This window comes from Nyctibius grandis, chromosome 6, assembly GCF_013368605.1.
Source record: "Nyctibius grandis isolate bNycGra1 chromosome 6, bNycGra1.pri, whole genome shotgun sequence".
Taxonomy (NCBI): Eukaryota; Metazoa; Chordata; class Aves; order Nyctibiiformes; family Nyctibiidae; genus Nyctibius; species Nyctibius grandis.
Window position 1 is genome coordinate 25,887,204 of NC_090663.1, and position 23,833 is coordinate 25,911,036.

Genomic DNA, 23,833 nt, shown 5'->3' on the forward strand with positions numbered 1-23,833 from the left:
TGCTCAGACTGCTCAGTGACTGACACAGGATCGTGCCCCTTCTCACTCAACCAAACCTCTACACTCAACTACAGGAAAAAAGAAAACAGATTCCAGCTCATATTTTCCTTTGGGTTTTGGGTTGTTTCCCTCCCCATCCTAATAAACGTTAAAAACCCCACACAAACAGAAAACAGGCATTATGTTAAAACGAGCATAAATCATGCTTATGTGCCAGCTTTACACCTACGATGGCTGCAGCAGTCTAACAAGGTAATGATAAACCTGAGATTTACCAAGATTTTAATCCCAGTCTTCCCACTATTATAAGCCCATACATAAAATACCTGTGTCTCATTTAACTTCATTTTGCAGATCAGAAAGTAAGCACTTACCAGGCTATTCAATAGCTTTCACATGGAAAGACATACAGAAGTTGGGGTTTTTTAAAAACATTTTTATTGATTTAATTTTTTTCTGAAAAAATCCATCGCCTATTTTAGAGAAATAGCATTTATTCAAATAATTACCATTTATTCTCTGAAAATTACACTTCCTTTACCATTCCACAACATGGCACAGGAATAATAAAAAGATCAGCAGCCATTAAGGTATTGCAACAAAACACATTTACTCTGCAGGTCTTAAATCAGTCTGAAATGTGTAGTGCAACAATGATATGTCAGATAATTGGTCCAAAACTTTGATACCTATTTGAAATAAATCATTGCAAATTTAATTTCTACTTTCCCAAATAAATTTTCCTTGGGTTAACCCTGTTACCAGTGTGCCTCTGTGGATGTACACATGACTGTATGCACACATACACATATATAGTGTGTTTGTGTATCTAAACATACAAAACCAAATTTAAACATATTTTAGTAAACATCTTTTCTTCTTGATTTTTAGGGCCCTTTAACAGCAGCCATACAGATAAAGTATCTGTGATATGCTTTTGAAACAGAATAAATGTTTCTATAGTCCTTAGATCAAAAAAAAAATCACAAAACATTTTCTTCACGGACATATTCACTTCAATGCACAAACCCCTTCCATTGCTCCATTTATTCCATTAGTGTAGGGGCTTAAATGATGCATGAGGCTTTCAGCAGAGGTAAATGTCATTTTTAAAAACCCAATAAAAAGATAAACAATACAGCAACCTTAACTCAATACTGAAAAATATTTGCAAATAAAAGTACAACTCTAAGCAGTACCTTCAGGTCCAGCCTCAGACAGAAAGTAAAGTCTTTTCTCCTGATGGCATTAGGCCCTGATTCAAATCAGCATTTAAGAATGTGCTTATTAACATTAAGCACCAGCTTTAGCCAACATAATTTCAGTTCAGGCTTATATGCTTTCTTGAGCCAGGGCCTCAATGATTACAAGAGGCTCAATTACAAATTAAAGGTAGCAAAACAGTCAATAGTGCACTGGGAAAATTAAAATCTACAAACTCGCTTCAGATTTAACAACTGGTCAAATATGGTAAGTGCAAAGTCTGAAAGACTAAACTTGCTTTGTCAGTGCTACATTCCAGAAGAATAAATAGAAAACACTATAAAATATTTGTTTGATCTTATTTTCCCTGTACTTCTTAGCAGAGTTGCCAGATACATTATTTGAGTCATTTGTCTAATTTTTTCAATCAAACAAATTATTTTCCCAATTAAGCTGCTCAATGCAATCAAGAACAGAAGTAAATGATGTGAAAAATGTTACAGCACCTGTGACTACCAAAAATAGAAGAGGGGATAAGTGAGCATACTGCTTCTGTATGGGAAGAAATTCAGTAGCAACATAAAGCATTCTCAAAACCATCTGTTAATAAAAATCAAATGTCACTGATGCTGATTAAATTGAATTTTTCCTCTGAAATTTTAAGGAATTAAGAGACTATTTAAAACAACTTCCAATAAACAAGAAATAGTTTAAAATTCTGTCTTCTACCCTAAGAGGTCTGGCCAATTCCAATCAAACTTGAGGAACACTAAAGGCATCAGTAAGCTCTTAAAAGGCTGGTGAAAATCTGTGGCAGAGTGGCTAATCAGAGCACAAAAGGGACAGCAGCAAAATAAAGCAGATGCTGTTATTAATGCCTCCCCTGAAGCAAAGGTGCAGTGCGACTCATTAGCTCTCTGCTCTCTTGGTCCTGCCTCGTAACCAGACAGCATCTGCCACACCTGGAAACAGCCTCAGCACAGTGGTGCCTTTTGCCTATCCAGCTGTTACAGGACAAAGTGAAAACTGGGATATGTCACAAGAGAGGAAGGAGGCAATCCCATGGGATAAGTGAAGGCGAGATCCACAAAACAACTGAAGAAAATCAAATAATTTCATTGCTCACATAGGTTTTGTTTTGAAGCAAGATTCTGTTTTTCAGATTTCAGGAATTCAGGGCTTAAAAACCAAACTAGCTGCAGTGTAGTACATCGTGCGTCTTCAGGAGCTGCTACCTGCATACTCAGAATGCAGTAAATGAGGTAACTGAGGCTGCTATCTCAACCTTGGGACCTCTCCTCACACTCATAAGAGGCGCAGCTGTAGCACAAGCATTTCCTAGTCCCTGCAAAGAGCATACTATTCACCTTTGTCCTCATGGTAAAGGGAGGGGTTAACCTCCTCACCCATTTAGTAACTGGCACTTCTTAATTGAGCGAATTAGTGCCCTTCTGATATGTTTGTGTGTGAACTATTTTTTCTTAAGGAAATTAATTTTTCATGTGAATATTAAATATTTATCAGATGCCAGCAACTTTGTCAGCACCAAGCAAGCTCTATCCAAACAGTGACAGAAGTGTCTGCCTTTGTCACCCTGAGCTAACCAAGGTCCGTTTATAAAATCACTTCAGCCTGTTGAACAAAAAGAGATGATTCTACTCTTCCAATTCATATACCCTTTTAAATTAGATGTTGCTTTGAAGACTTATTTTTGTCATCCTCAGTATTCTCTCTCATTGCTTAGATGTCACAATCAGATGTACACCATATAGACACAGTTTTGAGGTACAAGAACTAATACACTGTCTTACCTACTACATTCCTCTCCCTTTTGATTCTTTCATATGCCGCTGTGTCAGAGGACAAATCTATGGAAGCAGATACTAATTTTATTCTTAAATACAAAAAAACCCCCACCATGCAAAAATCACTTTTAAAAGCAGATGTTACTCATTTTTATAGTGTTAGACAATTAAAAATATTGCAGGCCAACAGTATGAATTTCAGTCTTCCTTCCAAAAATATCTCTCCACTACTTACAAGATGGTACAGAATATAAACAGAGCAAAAGTTTTTGATAGTGCTTAGAATTATTCTATCAAACAAAATCTGCAACAAAAAATAATAGACAAAACCCTGGTATCATCTCACTGCACAGGAAAACTTGCAAATTTCAAGTTTCACATATTCAGTTCTCTCAGTTCAATCAAATTGTAATACGTGGCATACACATATACAAAATGAACAGCTGCATATAAACAAGTTGTATTTCCTCAGCACTGTACAAACTACACACATCAAAAAAGACTACTTTTGCCCAGAAAATACACGTGCACACACATCTCTCTCTCTCTCTCTAATATACGTATATATATAAAAAAACCTCCAGACTCAGGGTATCAGCTGGAGGTTTCATCATGAAGTGCTCTGTTCTTCTGCAGCACTGTATTTAGTTCCTGAATCAGATTTGATGGCAATTTGTTATCTAATTCCAAAGTAGCTTTGTTTGTTTTGTTCTTCTTTTTCTTCAGTGCCTTCTGTGGTCTTTGGTTTAGGCCAGTCATCCCTGCACCTACATCCTCAACAGAGATCAAGCTCTGATGTGTTTTTGCATGATTTCGCACTTTCTCCTCCTTCCGTTCCAAACATTGTGCCACAATAGATGCTTTTTCTTTCAAGTTTTTTCTTTCTTCCAGAAAGTCATTTTCCTGATGCTCACTGAATTTTTGTTTCCCAGATTGCAGTTCTATATTCTGAGCAAACAAGCAAAGAGAACTCACATTAACACAATATTCAATAATATTTAGACTGCAATTTTTGCTCCTTAGTTTCACATAACAGTTTAAAAGAAAAATCAATTTTACTCAAGAGATGAGACAGCACAGTTAATAGCTTTAAATTCCCACAATTTGTGCTATTATCATTTAGTAAGCATTTTTAGTGAGCATATTTTCTCAATTAGTGATACTTCTGAAAATTACATAAATCTTTCAATTAAATGCACTATGACAATGAAGACATTTGTTTTCATATATTCACAATTTGATTTTTCATTCTACCACAGCAGACTAAATTTTAAGGTTTTACAGCAGATCCACATACTTTTAAAAATCAGAACTCTTAAATCAAACAAATACAACTGAGAATGTTGCAATTTTGATAACTTAATGACTGAGATACGTGAATATACAAAAGATAATTTTACATGATCACACAAACATTTTCAGCAGCTGTTCAGTACTACCTGATAAATTATAAAGACTTTGTCTGCGTTTTCAAATTTTGGCTAGCAATTTTAAGTAACATACTGGGAACTCAGATAAGACAACAAACCGATGGCAATGCAACTGTTCCATATTGGTGGGCTGTTTTCAAGTTCTTAAGCTGGAGGATATGACAGGTAAATCAAATGCTGCATCTAAATTTGCAACTAGCGTGGCCCTTTAGGAGCACACCTGTACAGTGAAAGAAAAATGCTGAGAACCTGACATCCACAGCAACAATATTTCAAGGCCTTTTTTTTTTTTAATACACTTCAGACTAGCTTTAGCTTTCTTCTACTGGCAGAAGGCCTATTTTTGGCTGCAGTGCATTAGATATACTTCTCCAGAATATCTTCAACTTCAGTTTCATCTGAAAGCAATTCAAGTCCACATGCTCCAGAACCACTCCACAATATGAAGCAAAACACAATATATGGGAACAACTGGATGACTTGCTCCTAAAGTGCACTCCTGATACTAACTAGAACACTCATGTAGATGTATCTAAACTAGCTCTTCACTAGTGTTCGAATATTTTTTCATGTTTGCTTTAACATATATGAGGTATCAAGATTCCATGAGACTACTTGCTCATATGCTATGGATGAGTAACTCCATAAAAATCCAGCCAAACTGAAAAAGTGCCACACAGGAAAGACAAAAAGAACCAAAGTGCCCCTCAGCTTTAAGTATCTTCTAGTAGTCAACAAAGATGTCACACATGAAAGAAGAATTCCAAGACCTCATTTTCTTTGAGAACTGTAAGGCTCTTCCACAAAACGAATGATCTGCCTACGGCCACACCAATAAATTCCTCTACCATTCTTATCTGTCTTCTATGGGTTAAAGTGATATTTCTTTCTTCATGAGGGCAGCAAACTTACAGCCAATACAAAAAATGAGTGTTGATGCAGCAAATTAGTTGCTGTGTAGGAAGAAAAATAGTCAATATTAAATGAGTTTACACTGAAGAGATCTAAGCTATAAAACAAAGTCTAAATTTGTGCAGTCTCTTGAAATTTCACCCAAGCTAGCAACTGTTCAATAATAAAAGAAACAAACATTTGGATGATATAAATCACAATTTTTAGAACAGCAGATAAAGGGGTTATTTTATTCATATTACTTTTAGCATTTAAGGAGGCTAGTATTTCTATTTGCATTCATCGAGAATGAAAACTACCCATTAATAATGAAGTACCAGTGGCCATGATATGCAAAAAAAATACCAGTTCCAGAACAACAATGCATGCAAGAGTTCATACTGCTACATGGGTTACCACTGGTGCGTGCTATGGAACAGATTTTAGCTTGCCTGAAGACTCCATTGCCATAAGTAACAACTGCTATCAGTTTAGAATCTTCTGCTGTCACCTAAGCCAGCAAGAGCATCCTAATATTTAACGTGTTCAGCTATATTCAATGAAAAACAGTTCAAGGCAACTGAGGAACTGTCACAATGACTCATGGATGTGGGGAGTTCTGTTCTGCCAACTATTTGAAAAGGCTGTAATTTTCCATTTAAAATAATTTCTGTCCATTTAAAATAATGTTCTTGCATGAACAAGAAAATAGTGAGATTATCACCAGTGATTCATGCTCAGTTAATAAAATAAAAGGACTATCTGTGATAATATACATGCAATATGTGAGATGTAAATTGTCATGCAGTACCTTTCAGAAAACAGAGTAACACACTCCAAGCTATTCACTGTTACTCAGCAAACTAAGATATGAATTAGTCGTAAAATTCAGTCAGGAGCAACAATCTTCTATTTACAGATTTTTTTACATCATGTTTCAATTTTGCATCTTTTGAGAAGAAAAATACCAACTACACTTCTGAAAATTTTTCACAATGGGCACAATCAGCCATTGGAATAATCTCCCCAGGGACGTGGCAGATTCCCCAACACTGGACACTTCTAAGATTCAGCTGCACAGGATGCTGGGCCGTCTTGTCTAGACCATGCTTTTGCCAAGACAGGTTGGACCAGATGATCCTTGAGGTCCCTACCAACCTGGTATTCTATGATTCTATGATTGAAATATAGCACTCAAATTTAAAGGTTGCCTACTTCTCTGAAACAGTCTATTGGCATGTAGCCCCTTAACACAGACTACTACTCAACATTTTGAACTTTTAAAGTAGATTCAGTATACATAGGAATCCTAAATCCCAGACTTTTGCACTGTAAGAATATTCAATTGATGGAACCAAATTCTGTTGTTCAAATTAGAGCACTAACAGTTACAGTTATAAAGTTTCCCTTATAAATAACATATTGAAATGACGTGTGAACAAAACTGCCACATCAAATTTCTTAAGCATATTATTTCTTAGTATTTGATCCACTGCCCACTGTTAGTCACATGATATAAATTAAACTGCTGGACTCCATACTTTTCTTCCAATAACCCTTAATGTAAAAAGCAACAATTTCATGTTAGAAGCAGCTGTTTGCCTCTAAATTTCAGCCCCTTAATCAAGTAACTGGTGAATAAATTGATAATAATATGTACATCTAACTACATTTTTCCTTTTTCTGCACATTACCAGTAAAAAAATACGGAGCAACTCGATATCTATTTGCATCCTTCATTATCCCCATGACATACTGTTCCTTTCAAAATGCTACACAGGTATAACCTATTATGAGTCAGTATGGTATTTGACCATGGCTTGAAAGAAAATTTTTTGTTCATTCCTCAATCTTCCCGTATTTTGAAATAAAATTACAGACTTACTGCAGATATACAGCAATGTATTTCTGTTTCAGGAAAATGATTCTACATGAGAAATATGCATATTTTAAATGCACTATCCATGTATGCAAGTAGTGCAGAAATAATGGAAATATTTTGATTCTATTTGTTATTAGAAGGATTCTTAATTATACAGTGTTTTCAAACTTTCTGTATTATATATTTATCTTGTTAGCATACAATAACATTACTTCCAATAATGGGAAAAAGACATTCATTATAGACTTTTTAGCACAGAACATTAATATTAAACTTGTTGGTTTCTGAGCATCTTTGAGGTTTTTTTATTTTTTCCCCACTTATCTTCACATCACAAAGATGTCACTTTTTTCACTGTTTGGAAAACTTCCAGTCTCTTTTCCTGACTGTATGAAGATAATTTTGATCACATTTCTACTACAAGTTTACACGTTGATCCATAAACAGACCTCCATTTTTCATAAACCAGCATCTTTCAGAAAATGCTTGCTAGTGTTATTACTCTCTAATGCCTCGAATGGAGATATTTTTGCTTGTTAAAGAAGTACTACAAATCAATGGAAAGACAGAAGGCATGGTCTTCAAATGGATATGTATTGCTTTACTGACTACACTGCTGTACGATATTTCTCCTTAATAAACCATAGCACATACTTACTTTCCCCCACTATTTTACTGTTCATTCCAGTTTTGGCTTTCCACATAAAAAGTGTTAGTTTTTATTTTCCATTATATAATTTTGTGTTAATTTTCCTAAAACATGCAAATACCCTTTGCATAAAACTTCTCTAGATCTAGTCAAGGCATAAATAATGAAGACTGTAATCTTCTACTTTTAAGTTTAAAGGCAGACTTTCTCTAAGTTGCACTGTACAAAACATTAGAGTCCTTCCTAATGAAGCACATTACCAACAAAAAAAATAATTTAAAAAAATTCTAGTAGTATAAGGTATTAAGAATTTTAAATCATGAAGTTCAAAATCCAATAAAATCTTTATCCTAGAACGCCCGAATTTGTAGCCAGCTCAAAGAACATATTAGAGATCTCAACTGTACCTGTATTAAAGGACAGGTAAGAGACATACCTAAGGGTTATGAAGTTTTTTTAATGACAAGACCTATGATTTACTTTCATCAAAGAAGTTTAAAAATGCAAACATTAGAAGGAACTTAAAGAACTGCAAAAATACTTCCTGAGAGAAGGTTAAAATGAAAAGACAAATTAAACAAAATAGGAAAACCATAATTGCATTCACACTGTATTATACTCATTTGGTATGGCAGAGCAGAAATGCCTGAAGAAAGCATAACAAAAGAAAGATGGAGTTGCCTTTTAGATAAATCACTAGTTCTACCTTTGCTTTTGGTTTGCTATGGCACTGAGTCAGCTTCACCAATCTGTGCCTGAACCAATGTCTCTGTAAGTGGTGATAACACATACTGTATGATCTACCTCCCTTCAAAATCTTCTAAAACATGCAAGAAATAATACTGCATACAGTCAAAGGACAAAGCTGTTCTGTTTCAACACTTATTCTCTGCTGCATTCAGATTAGTTACCATTATTTTTCCCAAGCAGAACAGTGCCTCCACCACCACTGCTACTTCTCAGCTGCAAGTAACGCAAATAAGTCCTCCCCACACGCATCAGTATCTTTAAGTGGATACCAGAAATTCATCTCAAGTTAATATGATAAGGTTGAGACATATCACTAGTGCACGTAATGTAGTGACACACCTCAGTCTTTGCGAAGAGTTGTAACTAAACCCTCTTGTTCTTCTTTGAGACTAATAATATTATAACTTAAATGTATCACAGTCAGTTCCATCTGAGCTTTTCCATTACATTCACATAGCAGGTAACTAAAACAGTGCAGTTATCTTAGACAGAAGAAAAAATAAGGTAGAAAACGCATGCAGGATCGTTTTCAAGGACTTTATTAAAATAAAACTGTAATAAAGTGTACTGTAATAATGCGCATTACATTTCCAGGTAAAAGTCCTATTTACTTTTAAAGAACAATCAAAAAAAACCCAAACACAAATAAAAATCCACTACTGATTTACTGAACAGCCAAAGAGATGACACGAGTTTAGGACACAATGTTTTTTATATTAAATTGTCCTAACTGTCCCTTTAATGACAAAAAAATGAAAAGGACATTGATAATAAGAACATCTACATTTTACATTTATCCAGCTCTAGAGAGTTCAGTATTCCTGGACTATTTAAAAGTACACTATAGTGGTTAGAAGTTCTGCACCAAGTTTAAACCCCACTTACTTCTGCACTCCCTCTGATTTTACAAGTGGTGTTCTCCTGTTGAATGGGAATTAGCGGTAAGCCTCCAATCTTTGGACTTTTAGTCATGGACTGTTTTCTTGCTTTTCCAGCAGGTGGCCATATATCTGCATGCTGAAGAACAAAATAATCATTTTTGGTATGCAATTTCATAAATACACAACATTCTTTCATATATAAAAAACTCTGGGAAAAAGCTATCTACTGCACAACACCATGCCCTCCTCTAGTGGGAGAAGGGGGAAAACACTATGGTGCTTAAAATGATGTTAACACTTCGTCACGCTGCTGCACAATATTGAATTAACAGAACCAAAATGTCTCTATATAATTTTCATGTATCAAACATCTTCCCTCCATTTTCTGTATCAATACAATTATCTTCTAAGAATAAAAAATATCATCAAACAAGACACGCACATTGACTTGATTCACAATTTCAAAATTCCACATAAGCGTGCTTTCAGGAGTCCCAACAAGTTTCTGATATAAAATAAAATGTCCCCAATTTGCAATCAAGTGTTTCAAAATTTATATTAATAATTTAGGAGAAAAATCATTGCTTAACCTACAATAACAACATGTGTTATCCAAAAGGAAATGGCTTCACATTCTGAATGCTCCAAAAACACAAACTACAAATAAACAGATCTGGCTTCAAAAATAGTATTTGCTTTAGCTCTACTGAAACAGGTCAGTTTTGGGGAGAACTCCAAAGTGTGCAGCTTCATTCTGAGTAAAAAACATGACTGGGATGAGAAGGGAAGGAAAAAAAAAAATCATTAACTGAATATTTCAAATAAAATGTTAAAACCTCTTTCTGTAAGATGTCTATAATGAACTTTCATTAGCGGATCACGTAGAATTTCACATGTAGAAATTTGAGCATATGTGCTTGAAGCTCACAGAGTCCTCTGGTGATGTTAATGGTAACCAGAAAGGTAGCTCTGAGGACAAGGTAGTTTAAGAGTATTTTCCTGAAAAAGCTTCAACATGAGATTCTGTAAATCAAAGAGGATGTACGAGGCCTACAGAAGAATAGTTTCTAAAGCTTGATGAGCGCACAAAGCTAAATCAGCACAACTCCAAAGGAAATTGGCAAGCCAGAACTGCAGAGGAACCCTAATGAAAGCTGAGAATACTTCATGTAAATACTGGCAAAATACTAATCCAAAGCAGCAGTTATAATAAATAGGAAACAAGAAATTCTAACTAAACATAAGAAAAAAAACAATGCTTTTTTACTGTGAGAGTGGTTAAACACTGGAACAAACCGCCAGAGAGGTTATAGAGTCTCCAGTTATTCAAACCTGACTGGACACAGCCCTGAGCAACCTGCTCTAGCTGACCCTGCTTTGAACAAAGGGTTTTGACTAGATGATCCCCAGAGGTCCCTTCCAACCTAAATAATTCTGTGACACCATCCAAATCTGTAATAGCTTCCTTTTCACAGGTGTCAGGATCTTCAGTGCCCTTTATTTTTTTTAATGGTATTCAAACCTTCCAAATCCATGAAGTAAGAAGTCTCTTCAAGACTGTATACAAAAATCCAGTTGTGGAGCTGTGATCACACTTGCAAATGGTCTGCAAGTAAAATCAGCATTGTTCCTAAAAAGCCATTAGAATCAGTGATCGTTGACTTAGAATAGCAGTCTAGAAATCAGAAGCCTCAATTCCAAATTTAGAAAAACTATTTTATAGATTCACAATCTTTACGGAGTAAAAAATTCTCACGCATGGTGCTGACCAGGGTGATGTAGAAGTCTGTTATAAGAGTTCTCCCAAGTGAACATTGAGAACATTTTCTTCCAATGAAACATTGAGAAAGTGTTATCTGAAAGACCAGATCTTGCCAACCAAAATCAGTTTATTGTGGACCAAGACACAAGAAACAGATGCAGTTAAGAAAGTGATTGAGACACTAAGTCAGCTTCTTAAGGAAACCATCTCCCTTAATTCTCATCAAGCTTAAGGAAACTATCCCTGTCAGTAAAGCAGCCTCACTTCCCTTTTGTGTCTGTAATTATTTCTTAAAATAGAAATCTGGGAAAGTACATCAGAAATAGTAGCAACGCATTAGGCCGCATAATAAATGTATTTATTCATAATTTTGACCTATCTGCTCAGCTTCACCTCATGGTAATATAACGTGCCTCTCTCTAGTTGATCAAAGGCAACGGAACTGGAGGAATATTATTGTTTCCATCTTCATATCAATGAATTACTTCCAACTGTATGCTATCTATGCTATTAAGTGATTTTGTACAAAACTATTATAGAATTCAAGAATCAAGTTTCAGTCATACGTTTCGGGATGATTTTGCATAGAAACAATGAAGAAACAATGGTCCTCCTTCAAACCCTCCTAGTATTTACCAGCTTCAAGTACAAGATTAATAACCTCTGGGCTAACTTGACTTTCTGTATCAAAAGTACTCTTGTTACTGGATTACAGGGGTACCTACACTTTGCTATTTATATTCTCTGCACCATTTATACTACAGGAATACACATGATCTGAAAACAGGGAGGAGGGGGAACATAACAATAGTACTACTATCTTACTGATATTAATTATCAATAAAGTCTTATTCTACTCAAGCACTGAGGAGCACAGTAACATACATTTATCTCCCTCCTAATTGCACTGAATCATTAAATATCAATGTCTTAACACTTCAAAAACTACTTTATTTTTCAATTTGTAATCTAAGTTATTCTACTGACAAATAAAATGTGCTGCCTGCAATCTCTCTAACATGAAGGTGTTCAAATACTGTGATAACAGATAAGGTAAAAGACAAGCTATCTTCTGTAAAGACGGCCTCAATTTGAAAATTCTAACTAGAAATAACTTCAGTTGACATTTACAGTTTTCTGGTTTAGAAATGGGATAATGTGATAATAATTGGCTGCTGCTGCATGATACAAAACATTTGGAGATCTTATAGTAAGCTTTAGCAACATGAGCCATTGCATTCTTAAGGAGATTTTCACTGTAAGTTATATGTAAAGCAGTAGATTGTAATAAGAACAATTCAGCAAATCTGCATCATTAGCATTTAATTTCTTATGTAACTCAAAGACTGACAACTTTACTGATGTCCAGAATGCTGATTAAAACAAAAAAAAAACAAACCCCACAAAAAAAACCAAACCCAAAACAAAATCAAAAAACCCTTCCAATGTAGCTCATTAGTATTGCTAATTCATTGTACTGTTCATTCATTGGAATGAAGTTTTTTAAAAAAATAGTATTAATTCACAGCAATTAAAAAAATGCACATGAAATTTTTAATTTTTTTTTGTTAGAAAAAATATCCTGAACATTGAGCAGTGTCCCTATTGTCAGAGGAACATTCTACATACCACACTGCCTGATCAGAATCCTAATTGACTGCCCTTCTTGTGATTTTACATCAAAAGGACTTCAACAGTTACCTAGCTTGTATGCGTTATTCTTAAGTAGCCTATATCAATAACCTCTGAGCCTATTTGTTGTGACACCACTCATGTTATGCCCATGAGATGTATGCAAGGACCAGTGGCTGTTTCCATAGAAACTACAATAGTTACTTCAGTTAAGGAAGCTGAGTAAGACAGAAGTTTGAAAGTCTTACTTACAAGGCATGCATTGTACTTCTAGCACTACTATCTATGATAGGTCAGATTCTGTTTTAGAAAGCTTCTAAGAAGTATGTATTGCAATAGCCTTGTGCCTAGTCTACTTTATGTAATATGTAAAGCTCACAGGTAATCATAAATCTAGTAATGTTTATTCACAGAATTATAGAATCAACCAGGTTGGAAGAGACCTCTGGGATCATTGAGTCCAACCATTGCCCTGACACCACCATGTCAACTAGACCATGGCACTAAGTGCCATGTCCAGTCTTTTCTTAAACACATCCAGAGATGGTGACTCAACCACCTCCCTGGGCAGCCCATTCCAATGTCTAATAATCCTTTCTGAAAAGAAATGCTTCCTAGTGTCCAACCTGAACCTCCCCTGGCAAAGCTTGAGGCTATGTCCTCTTGTCCTATTGCTAGATGCCCGGGAGAAGAGGCCAACTCCCACTCCACTACAACCTCCCTTCAGGTAGTTGTAGACTGCAATAAGGTCACCGCTGAGCCTCCTCTTCTCCAGGCTAAACAACCCCAGCTCCCTCAGCCGTTCCTCGTAGGTCAGACCCTCCCAGACCCTTCACCAGCTTGGTCACCCTCCTCTGGACTTGCTCCAACACCTCAACATCTTTCTTGAAGTGCGGGGCCCAGAACTGGACACAGGATTCAAGGTGTGGCCTCACCAGTGCCGAGTACAGAGGGACGATCACTTCCCTAGACCGGCTGGCTACACTATTCCTAATAGAGGCCAGGATGCCATTGGCCTTCTTGGCCACCTGGGCACACTGCTGGCTCATGTTTAGCCGGCTGTCGATCAGCACCCCCAGGTCTCTTTCCGCCAGGCCGCTTTCTAACCACTCTTCCCCCAGCCTGTAGTGCTGCATGGGGTTGTTGTGGCCAAAGTGTAAGACCCGGCACTTGTTCTTGTTGAACCTCATGCCGTTGGTCTCGGCCCATCTATCTAACCTGTCCACATCCCTCTGTAGGGCCTTCCTACCCTCCAGCAGATCGACACTCCCACCCAGCTTGGTGTCATCTGCAAATTTGCTGAGGGTGCACTCAATCCCTACGTCTAGATCACCTATAAAGTTATTGAACAGCACCGGCCCCAGAACTGAGCCCTGGGGAACACCGCTAGTGACCGGCCGCCAGTTGGACTTTGCCCCATTCACCACCGCTCTCTGGGCTCAGCCATCCAGACAGTTTTTAACCCATTGAAGAGTCCACCCATCCAAGCCCCGGGCAGCCACTTTGTCTAGGAGGATGCTGTGGGAGACAGTGTCAAATGCCTTACTGAAGTCTAGATAAGACTACATCCACAGCCCTGCCCTCATCTACTAAGCGGATCACTTTGTCATAGAAGGAGACCAGGTTGGTCAAGCAGGACCTGCCTTTCATGAATCCATGTTGGCTGGCCCCGATGCCCCGATTGTCCTGCATGTGCTGTGTAATGGCACTCAGGATGATCTGTTCCATCACCTTGCCTGGCACCAAGGTCAGGCTGACAGGCTACTCACAGTGATAGTCCCCGAAGTTCATTGAACATCATAGGAAGGACAAGAAAAATCTGACACAAATAAAAAATCCTTTTAAAACCTTAAACTATGTTCCAGTACTCTGCTAGGTTGAATTCTTCCCATCTCGCTTACTCTCAGTTCCTCCTATGTAAATATTAAACTCTATTTGCAAGGATGTGTTATATAGCATTCAAACATACACCCTCCTTACTCACAATCTACTAGCAAGCAGATTACTTAATTTAGGATAACGCCTATCCAACACAATGAATTGTCAGTGTTAACTAAGCTAACCTGGTTATCAGAGAAATACAGCTGTATTGGCACAGCTCTTCAACAGGGCTAGTTCACACCACCATGTTTTAAGATAGGGCACCCTTCTTTCATGACTACTTTGCATGCAGCATGCAAACTAGTGAGCAGAGAAATAGCACTCAGGCATTGTGGCACACAGACACACCCTTTAGGTCAGTGGCCAGAATTTCACCCAGAAGAGGTTTATTACTGCAAAGGAAACGAGTTGTCTTTCTTTAATCAGCTTCTCTACAACACAGCAGGAGAAAAAAATGATGCCAGAATGTAATGCTCTTCTCCCTTACTCTCAAAGCACTCAGCTTTCATATGAAAATGACATTATAAATAGTAGTCTTCATAGACTAAGACCATCTTTTTGCAGCTTTATTATATTGAGTATTCCAGAAACTTTAATGGCATTGCAACTTTATCCATAACACATACATAAGATTGTCTAATTGAATTTTCGTAACAGCAGTAAAAGTTACATTTCTTTGATTAGATTAGTACCTGTGCAGTAAAAATGCTGATCATCCACTCCATCTGCACATCTTGTCCATCACAACATATATACCTAGAATGCAATACATAATTAACAAGAAAAACAACCAAAACTCCTGTTCCAGTTAAACACATTAAAGAATAGGCTTCTAAACAACTTCAAACAGTGCTTACATTAATTTATGAATGCTATCTATATTGATTATTAGCTCTCCCATAAAAAGATAGGGAAATATAAATACTTCAAATTATCACTTTACCCTACTTTGAAGACAAGGCATGTGCTTCATTTAAAGGACGTGCATAGGTTTAAAACCTATCATTCTAAATTTATGAAAATAGTTTGCTTTATGGCCACAGAAGAGGGACAGACACCTAACCCCAAAAGATTACCAAAACATGAATAATGACTGTTTAGTTAATTAAGAAAAACACAGCAAAAAGTCAACATGCAAGCAAAATAATGCCCATTGTTTTCAAACATTCTTATTTTGAAATTGAACATTTCAACAAATATTAAACATTGAAGTTAAATCAATCACGTGTTTCACGTTTACCTACCATTGATGCTTTTCAGAAAATACTGCAAGTCCCCAGCTGAAAGAAATAAAATTTTCAAAAATTAGTTCCAGAAACTCAAGACAGGGACACATTCCTCAAACTGCAGAGATCCATTACCTTTATATAGTGATTCTAAGTAGGGAAAAAAAAAATTTACAGAGTTTTAATGTGTACTGCGAATCTAGAATGAAATTGTGGGTTTGATGATGGATTTGCTCATTTTCTCACAGTTGATTCACAGGTAATGAACATTCTGCTCTGGACAAAGGGTTATAGCCAAGCTCTGCAGGTGACGGCTAACTACTTGCCTCATTTTGGCCATGGGTGTACTTTCTGAAAGCTGCTGGAAGTAAAACTGCTAAGATGGTGCTCATCAAAGAGTCCACTGCAGTGTGGAAGTCACAGAGGGAAGAGAGGTATGCTTGCACTACAAACAGAAGGTATCACACGAGTCTAGAGAGATTTAAAAATTGCTGAAAAAAAGGGAGCAGGTGTACAATGAAGCCTCTGAGGTGAAACACAGACGCTCCTGGAGATCCAGAAGAGACTGCAAAGTTTGCTTTTAAAAGTAGACTGAAAATAAACCTCAAAGAAAGAATCTGCCTGCAAAGACTCATTTACATAATCTTTTTATTCCTATCTTGGACTAATCTCCTACCCATTCTGCGCTTAACTCAAAAAAACCCCAAAAAACAACGCACCAACTTTTTCTCTAACAGAACTAAGCTTTGAAATTTACAGACCTTTTTGGGGCATTTTGATATGCCAACTGTAAAGGAAAAGTTCAAGCAGATCTGTTTAAATGCTACAGACAACTTAGAATCCCCTTGGGACAGGATCCTCTATACATTGTCTCAGTGTCAGCATTCTGGAAACATCTGAGAAAAACAGGTGTCATTTTTCACTGCTCTCTTCCAGAGATATAGTCACTGATGTTTGTTAAGGGCACTCTAGTCTTCAGCTAGAAGAAGAAACATCAAAATAACATGGATCCTGAAAAAGGAAAATCCTTTCCTGAACAACAGGAACTGTCACTAAAGGCCATGACTAGTTGGTTTTCTCTTCTCTCTTCTTTCTTGGTGCAAAGAAGGTGTCCCCACCAATGAAATGCAGGACACATACTACAAAACTAAGTGAGCTAGCAGCAAACATATCCACGAGAGATAATACACTTAAGATTAAGAAAAGCCAATCGATAAAGCAATTTCCTAGAACAGAGAGTTAACATGGAACACAAAAACAGAGATAGAAACAGAACAAATAATATTATAGAGGGTAATTTAATTCAGCATACTTCAATTGGCTTCTTGACTTTTCCTTGTTCCACAATGTTTTATGTTCCCCTTTCTTGATGATACTAAAAGTACCTTGCTACATAGTGTTTAACTTATTTTCTTTTCTATTCTTACTTTGTTGGTGGCTTCATTTTCTTTTTCACTCCAAGATAAAGCTTCAGAGAACTGACAGGCAACACTTTTTCAGGTTTGCTAGCCTGCAAATAAAATAAGATTCTAATTATTGTATCAGTAACGTGCAATACAGAAAATGCCACATGACTGTCTTCACAGTTAGGCTTCTTTCATGGGCTGCACCCCTCTTTTCTAACAGATCATTACATTTTTTCTCTCTTTCTTTCCCATTAACAAAGTGTGCCAATCACTATTACTGGAAGCAGACTAATGAAGAACTTGAGGTCCACATGAAGTCACAACACTGTAACGCAACCGGAATAATGAAGAGGTAGCCGTACAATTCACAAAATTGGAGTGCTGTAATATATAGACACAAGCTCTTTGACAGAGACAGTCAGGGAACATGAGGAGCGGGGTTGCCCTCTGTTAAAGGAGCTCTTCTATGGGATGGACAATATCATGGTATTTGCTTCAGATCACCCAATCAGGATGAAAAAAAGCAGATGAAGTCTTTAAACAACCCAAGGAAGTCTCTGGATAACAGATCCTGACTCTTATGGGGCAGGGGATGGGGAAGGCAGAGCTTTGCTCTCGCTGATATCTTCTGGAAGGGCAACACAGTGGAACACAAGCAATCCAGCTGATTTCTGGACGGTGTGAGGGATAACTTCTTGACTCCAGTACTGCACGGGCCAACAAGAGGTGATGCACAGCTGGGTCTGCTATTTACAGACAAGGAAGAACTGGTCAGGGATGTGATAATCAATGGTAGTATTGGCCATAGTTATCACGAGATAGTAGAGCTTAAGATCCTGAGGGTAAAAAAGATGACAAGTAAGCAGAGGACAGACTACAGAGACTAGAAGAGCAATGTTTGGCTTATTCAATGAACTGATAGGTGGGGGTCCATGGGAGGAGGCAACTCTGAAGGGTAAGTGAGCTCAGTAAAGATGTCAGGTCTTTAAAGACAGCATTCTCCAAGAAAAAGAATGGTTCATCCTGAGGGGCCTCAGGAAAACAATTACATTTATCAGGAGACAAGCCTGATAGGTAAATAGGTAGCTCATGGTAGAGCTCCAATGCAAACAAAGGCAGTATACAGGAGATGGAGGCAGGGAGAGACTATGAAGGAAGAAATTTAGAAACACTGCCCAGGACATGTAGATGTGGTGTTAGGAAAGCCAAAGCTCATTTGGAATTGAGATCTGCTATGGACATTAAGGGCAACATGAAGAGCTTCTACAGTGGTACCTTAGTAGTAAAAGTCTGAGCAAGGAAAATGTAGATTCAATGCTAAACAGGGAGGGTGAATTAGCAACATCAGACACAAGTAAGGCTAAGGTAACTCAGTATCTTCCTTGCATCAGTCTTCACACCAGCAAGGTCTCCTAGGCCTCTACACTTACAGAGAGGGTTCAAGGAGCAGAATAATGACTGCACCAGAGGAGCATTGGATCGAGTCAGGAAAGACTTGCGAGAACTCATCACGCAAATCCATTGGATTAGATAGGCTGCATCCAAGGGTTCTGAGCATGCTGGCTGACATCCTTGAAAGGCTGCTCTGTGTCATCTTGGAGGTGTCAGAGATCAGGGGCAACTGCTGGTAACTGGGAAAAGGAAAATATTGCATCCATCCTCAATAAAGGCTGAAAAGATAACTTGAAAAAACAGTTGCCTGCCAGCCTCCTTTCAGTCCCTGAGGAAATCCTGGATTGAGTTTTCTTGGAGCACGTTTCTGAGCATGTGGAAGAGAAGGTGCTACTGGGAGCATATAGTATGACCAATGTGATTGATTTCTACAATAAAATGACTGGATTTGTGGATGAGGGGGGAGTAGTGGATGTCATTTACCTCAATTTTATCAAGGCTTCTCACACTGTCTCCCACAATATTCTTCTACGCAAGCTGGGATGTTATGGTCTGGATGGGTGGTCATCTATATCGGTAAAAAGCTAGTTGCACGATCAGACTCAGATGGTGACAGTTAATCAGACATACTCTAACTGCAGACGTATGACAAGGGGAGTACTACAGGGGTCTCTCCTGGGACCTGTCCTTTTTAATGTCATCATCAATGACCTGGAGAAGTCAGTCATCAAGTATGCACAATGACCCAGTGGACCAGTCAATACGCTGGGGGGCAGGGCTGAATTCCAGAGGGATGTATACAGGACAAAGAAATGGGCCAACAGTAATCTTACAAAATTCAACAACAATAAATACCAAGTCCCCCAACTGGGGAAGGGAAATAAACCTTCAATGACACAGATTGGGGAGCAGCTCTGCTGAGAAGGACCTGAGGGTGCTGGTAGATGGCAAGCTGGGCATAAGCCAGCAGTGTGTCCTGGCAGCAAAGGTGGTCTCCTGGGCTGTGTTAGCAGAAGCACAGCTGGCAGGTTGAAGAGAGTGATTTTCCCCCTCTCCTCAGCACTTTGAGACTGCATCTGCAGTCCTGAATCGAGTTTTGGGCCCCCCAATAGAAAAACAAGAATCAATAATCTGGAGTGAGTTCAGCAGAGGCCGACCAAACTGGCTGAGGGCTGGAGCACTTGCCCTGTGAGGAGAGACTGACCTAACAGCAACCACCCAGCACCTACAGGGAAGTTATCAAGAAGACTGAGTGAGTCTTTTCACATTGTGAGAAGATGATTAGATACAGATATTGAGTGACTACATCAGTGGACAAGGGAAGAGCTATGGATGTCATCTATCTCGACTTCTGTAAGGCCTTTGACATGGTCCCCCACAACATCCTTCTCTCTAAATTGGAGAGACACAGATTTGATGGGTGGACTGTTTGGTGGATGAAGAATTGGTTGGATGGTTCCATCCAGAGGGTAGTGGTCAACAGCTCAATGTTCAGATGGAGATTGGTGACAAGTGGTGTCCCTCAGGGAATCTGTACTGGGACCAGTATTGTTTAATATCTTCATCACTGACATAGTGGGATTGAGTGCACCCTCAGCAAGTTTGCAGATGACACCAAGCTGAGTGGTGCAGTTGACACATCTGAGGAACGGGTTGCCATCCAGAGGGACCCAGACAAGCTTGAGAAATGGGCCCATGTGAACCTCATGAGGTTCAACAAGGCCAAGTGCAAGGTCCTCACACCTGGACTGGGGCAATCCCTGGTATCAATACAGGCTGGGGGATGAAAGGATTGAGAGCAGCCCTACAGAGAAGCACTTGGGGGTACTGGTGGATGAAAGCTGGACATAAGCTAGCAACGTGCACTCACAACCCAGAAGGCCAATCGTATCCCAGGCTGCATCAAAAGAAGCGTGGCCAGCAGGTCAAGGGAGGTGATTCTGCCCCTCTACTCTGTTCTGGTGAGACCTCACCTGGAGTACTGTGCCCAGCTCTGGAGTCCTCAGCACAAGAAAGACATGGACCTGTTGGAGCGAGTCCAGAGGAGGGCCACAAAAATGATCAGAGGGATGGAACACCTCTCCTATGAAGACAGGCTGACAGAGTTGGGGTTGTTAAGCCCAGAGAAGAGAAGGTTCCAGGGAGACCTTATTGCAACCTTTCAGTACGTAAAGGGGGACTACAAGAAAAATGGGGACAAACTTTTCAGCAGGGCCTGTTGCGATAAGACAAGGGGTAATGGTTTAAAACTAAAAGAGGGTAGATTTAGACTAGATGTAAAGAAGAAATTTTTTACAATGAGCATGGTGAAACACTGGAACAGTTTGCACAGGAGGTGGTAGATGCCCCATCCCTGGAAACATTCAAGGTCAGGCTGGACAGGGTTCTGAGCAACCTGGTCTAGCTGAAGATGTCCTTGCTCACTGCAGGGAGCAGGACTAGAATACCTTTAAAGGTCCCTTCCAATCCAAACTATTCTGTGATTCTATAAGGAGAAACTTTTTCCCATTAGGACAGTCAGGTACTGCAACAGGCTGCACAGAGAGGTTGTGCAATCTCCATCCTCAGGGGTTTTCAAGACTTAACTGTATCAAGCCCCGAGCAACCTGTTCTGACCTCAGTTGCTAGTCCTGCTGTGACAAGTTGGACTCAGAGACCATGCTATTAAGTATGCCTAAACTTGCTTCTGTGGAATTCTGAGGTATATCTAATTATCAGCACTAGTTTTTGGAGGACTGAGAATACATCTGAAAACTGTTGTTGGGAAGCAGGGGAAGATTTTGCTAGTGTATTGAGAGTTATTGTTTCCTATAGTCTCTTTTATCATGACACTTGTAGGTTTCCTTGTAATTTCTAAAGGCTTTATGGGAGATATCAAGAAAAAATAGCATGCAGCTCACTTCCGTTCCGTATTACTTCTACTACTGCTCTCTACAGTAGGTTTTCAAAAAACTTAGTCACAGTACAACCTGTAGGCATTCCTAAACATTGCTTTATTTTTATTTTTTAAAGCTTGTAATGATGCATAATTACAATAGCTAAATGAGCAACTGACACAAACTCCTTTTACTAAAGGGTCTGTGAAATAGTAAGATAAAAATCCTGTACTTCAACCCCAGACTCTAGAAGTTGTCATTTAATATCAGAAATGTTGATCTGTTTGCCTTTCTTCTCTTTTTCATATGAAAAAGAAAGCTTAAGTGAGTGCCTAAGAATCTGGTGAAGAGTTTGTCTGTTGTACCTTCATATCCTTATAAAGAAGCAAGTTTCCTTCCTGTAACACAAAATAACGCTCTTGAAATTTGTTTCCGGACAGTAGTTTTGATGGTTCTTCTTTGTACTTCAGATTGCCTGCTTTCACACTATTTTTCTCATTTTTCTCTATCAAGAAAACAAAAAAGCATTTTGTTAGAAGATTTTATAACACTGGAAGCTGCTAGTTTTTAAGTGCTCCTTGTATTACAGTTTATCAAAAGACTAAAATTACACTTCCATTGATTTGTTACTATGTTACATACATAAAAATAACAAAACTATTTATATATAATATATAATTATATATTACATTTAAATACATATTTTATATTAATATATATTAATAAGAAAGGTATTCTTACATACTGACACCGTTATGATTTTAATTAATGGGGGGAAAAAAGTCTCTGTGTCACTTCTAAGATAACATGGAAAAAATCCACCAACACAATTTAATTAAAGGAATCTTTTCAGAATAGAATGTGCAGTTAAGTCTAAAAGTATGACGTGGATACTTTTAATCTCTGTGCTTAGAGAGGCAAAATTTTCATAAAGATCTGGTTTTGTCATCACAGAATCACAGAATGTTAGGGATTGGAAGGGACCTCGAAAGATCATCTAGTCCAATCCCCCTGCCGGAGCAGGATTGCCTAGCCCATATCACACAGGAACGCGTCCAGGCGGGTTTTGAATGTCTCCAGAGAAGGAGACTCCACAACCTCTCTGGGCAGCCTGTTCCAGTGTTCGGTCACCCTCACCGTAAACAAGTTTTTCCTCATATTTAAGTGGAACCTCCTGTGTTCCAGCTTGCACCCATTGCCCCTTGTCCTGTCAAGGGATGTCACTGAGAAGAGCCTGGCTCCATCCTCATGACACTTGCCCTTTACATATTTATAAACATTAATGAGGTCACCCCTCAGTCTCCTCTTCTCTAAGCTAAAGACACCCAGCTCCCTCAGCCTCTCCTCATAAGGCAGATGTTCCACTCCCTTAATCATCTTCGTGGCTCTGCGCTGGACTCTCTCTAGCAGTTCCCTGTCCTTCTTGAACTGAGGGGCCCAGAACTGGACACAATATTCCAGATGCGGCCTCACCAGGGCAGAGTAGAGGGGGAGGAGAACCTCTCTTGACCTACTAACCACACCCCTTCTAATACACCTCAGGATGCCATTGGCCTTCTTGGCCACAAGGGCACATTGCTAGCTCATGGTCATCCTGCTGTCCACTAGGACCCCCAGGTCCCTTTCCCCTATGCTGCTCTCCAACAGGTCTGGCCACAACTTGTACTGGTACATGGGGTTGTTCTTGCCCAGATGCAGGACTCTACACTTGCCCTTGTTATATTTCATTAAATTTCTCCCCGCCCAACTCTCCAGCCTGTCCAGGTCTCTCTGAACGGCTGCGCAGCCTTCCGGTGTGTCAGCCACTCCTCCCAGTTTTGTGTCATCAGCGAACTTGCTGACAGTGCACTCTATTCCCTCATCCAAGTCATTAATGAATATATGGAATAGTACTGGTCCCAGTACCGACCCTTGAGGGACTCCGCTAGACACAGACCTCCAACTGGACTCTGTCCCATTGACCACCACTCTCTGGCTTCTTTCCTTCAGCCAGTTCACAATCCACCTCACTACCCGATCATCCAGACCACACTTCCTCAGTTTAGCTGCAAGGATGCTGTGGGAGACAGTGTCAAACGCTTTACTGAAATCAAGATAGACCACATCCACAGCTTTACCATCATCTATCCACCAGGTTACGTCCTCGTAAAAGGCTATCAAGTTGGTT

The 23,833-nt window shown here is 38.8% G+C and overlaps 1 protein-coding gene across 1 annotated transcript in view; it reads right to left on the reverse strand.

Annotated features, from left to right (window-relative positions):
* Positions 1-3,602: 3,602 nt before the first annotated feature.
* Positions 3,603-23,833, reverse strand: part of ARAP2 (ArfGAP with RhoGAP domain, ankyrin repeat and PH domain 2) — a 136,282-nt gene continuing 116,051 nt past the window's right edge. Inside the window, 6 exon segments of the mRNA XM_068403695.1 lie at positions 3,603-3,956; positions 9,496-9,627; positions 15,459-15,522; positions 16,011-16,046; positions 17,420-17,502; positions 22,032-22,171. Coding sequence (XP_068259796.1) covers positions 3,603-3,956; positions 9,496-9,627; positions 15,459-15,522; positions 16,011-16,046; positions 17,420-17,502; positions 22,032-22,171 — 809 coding nt within the window.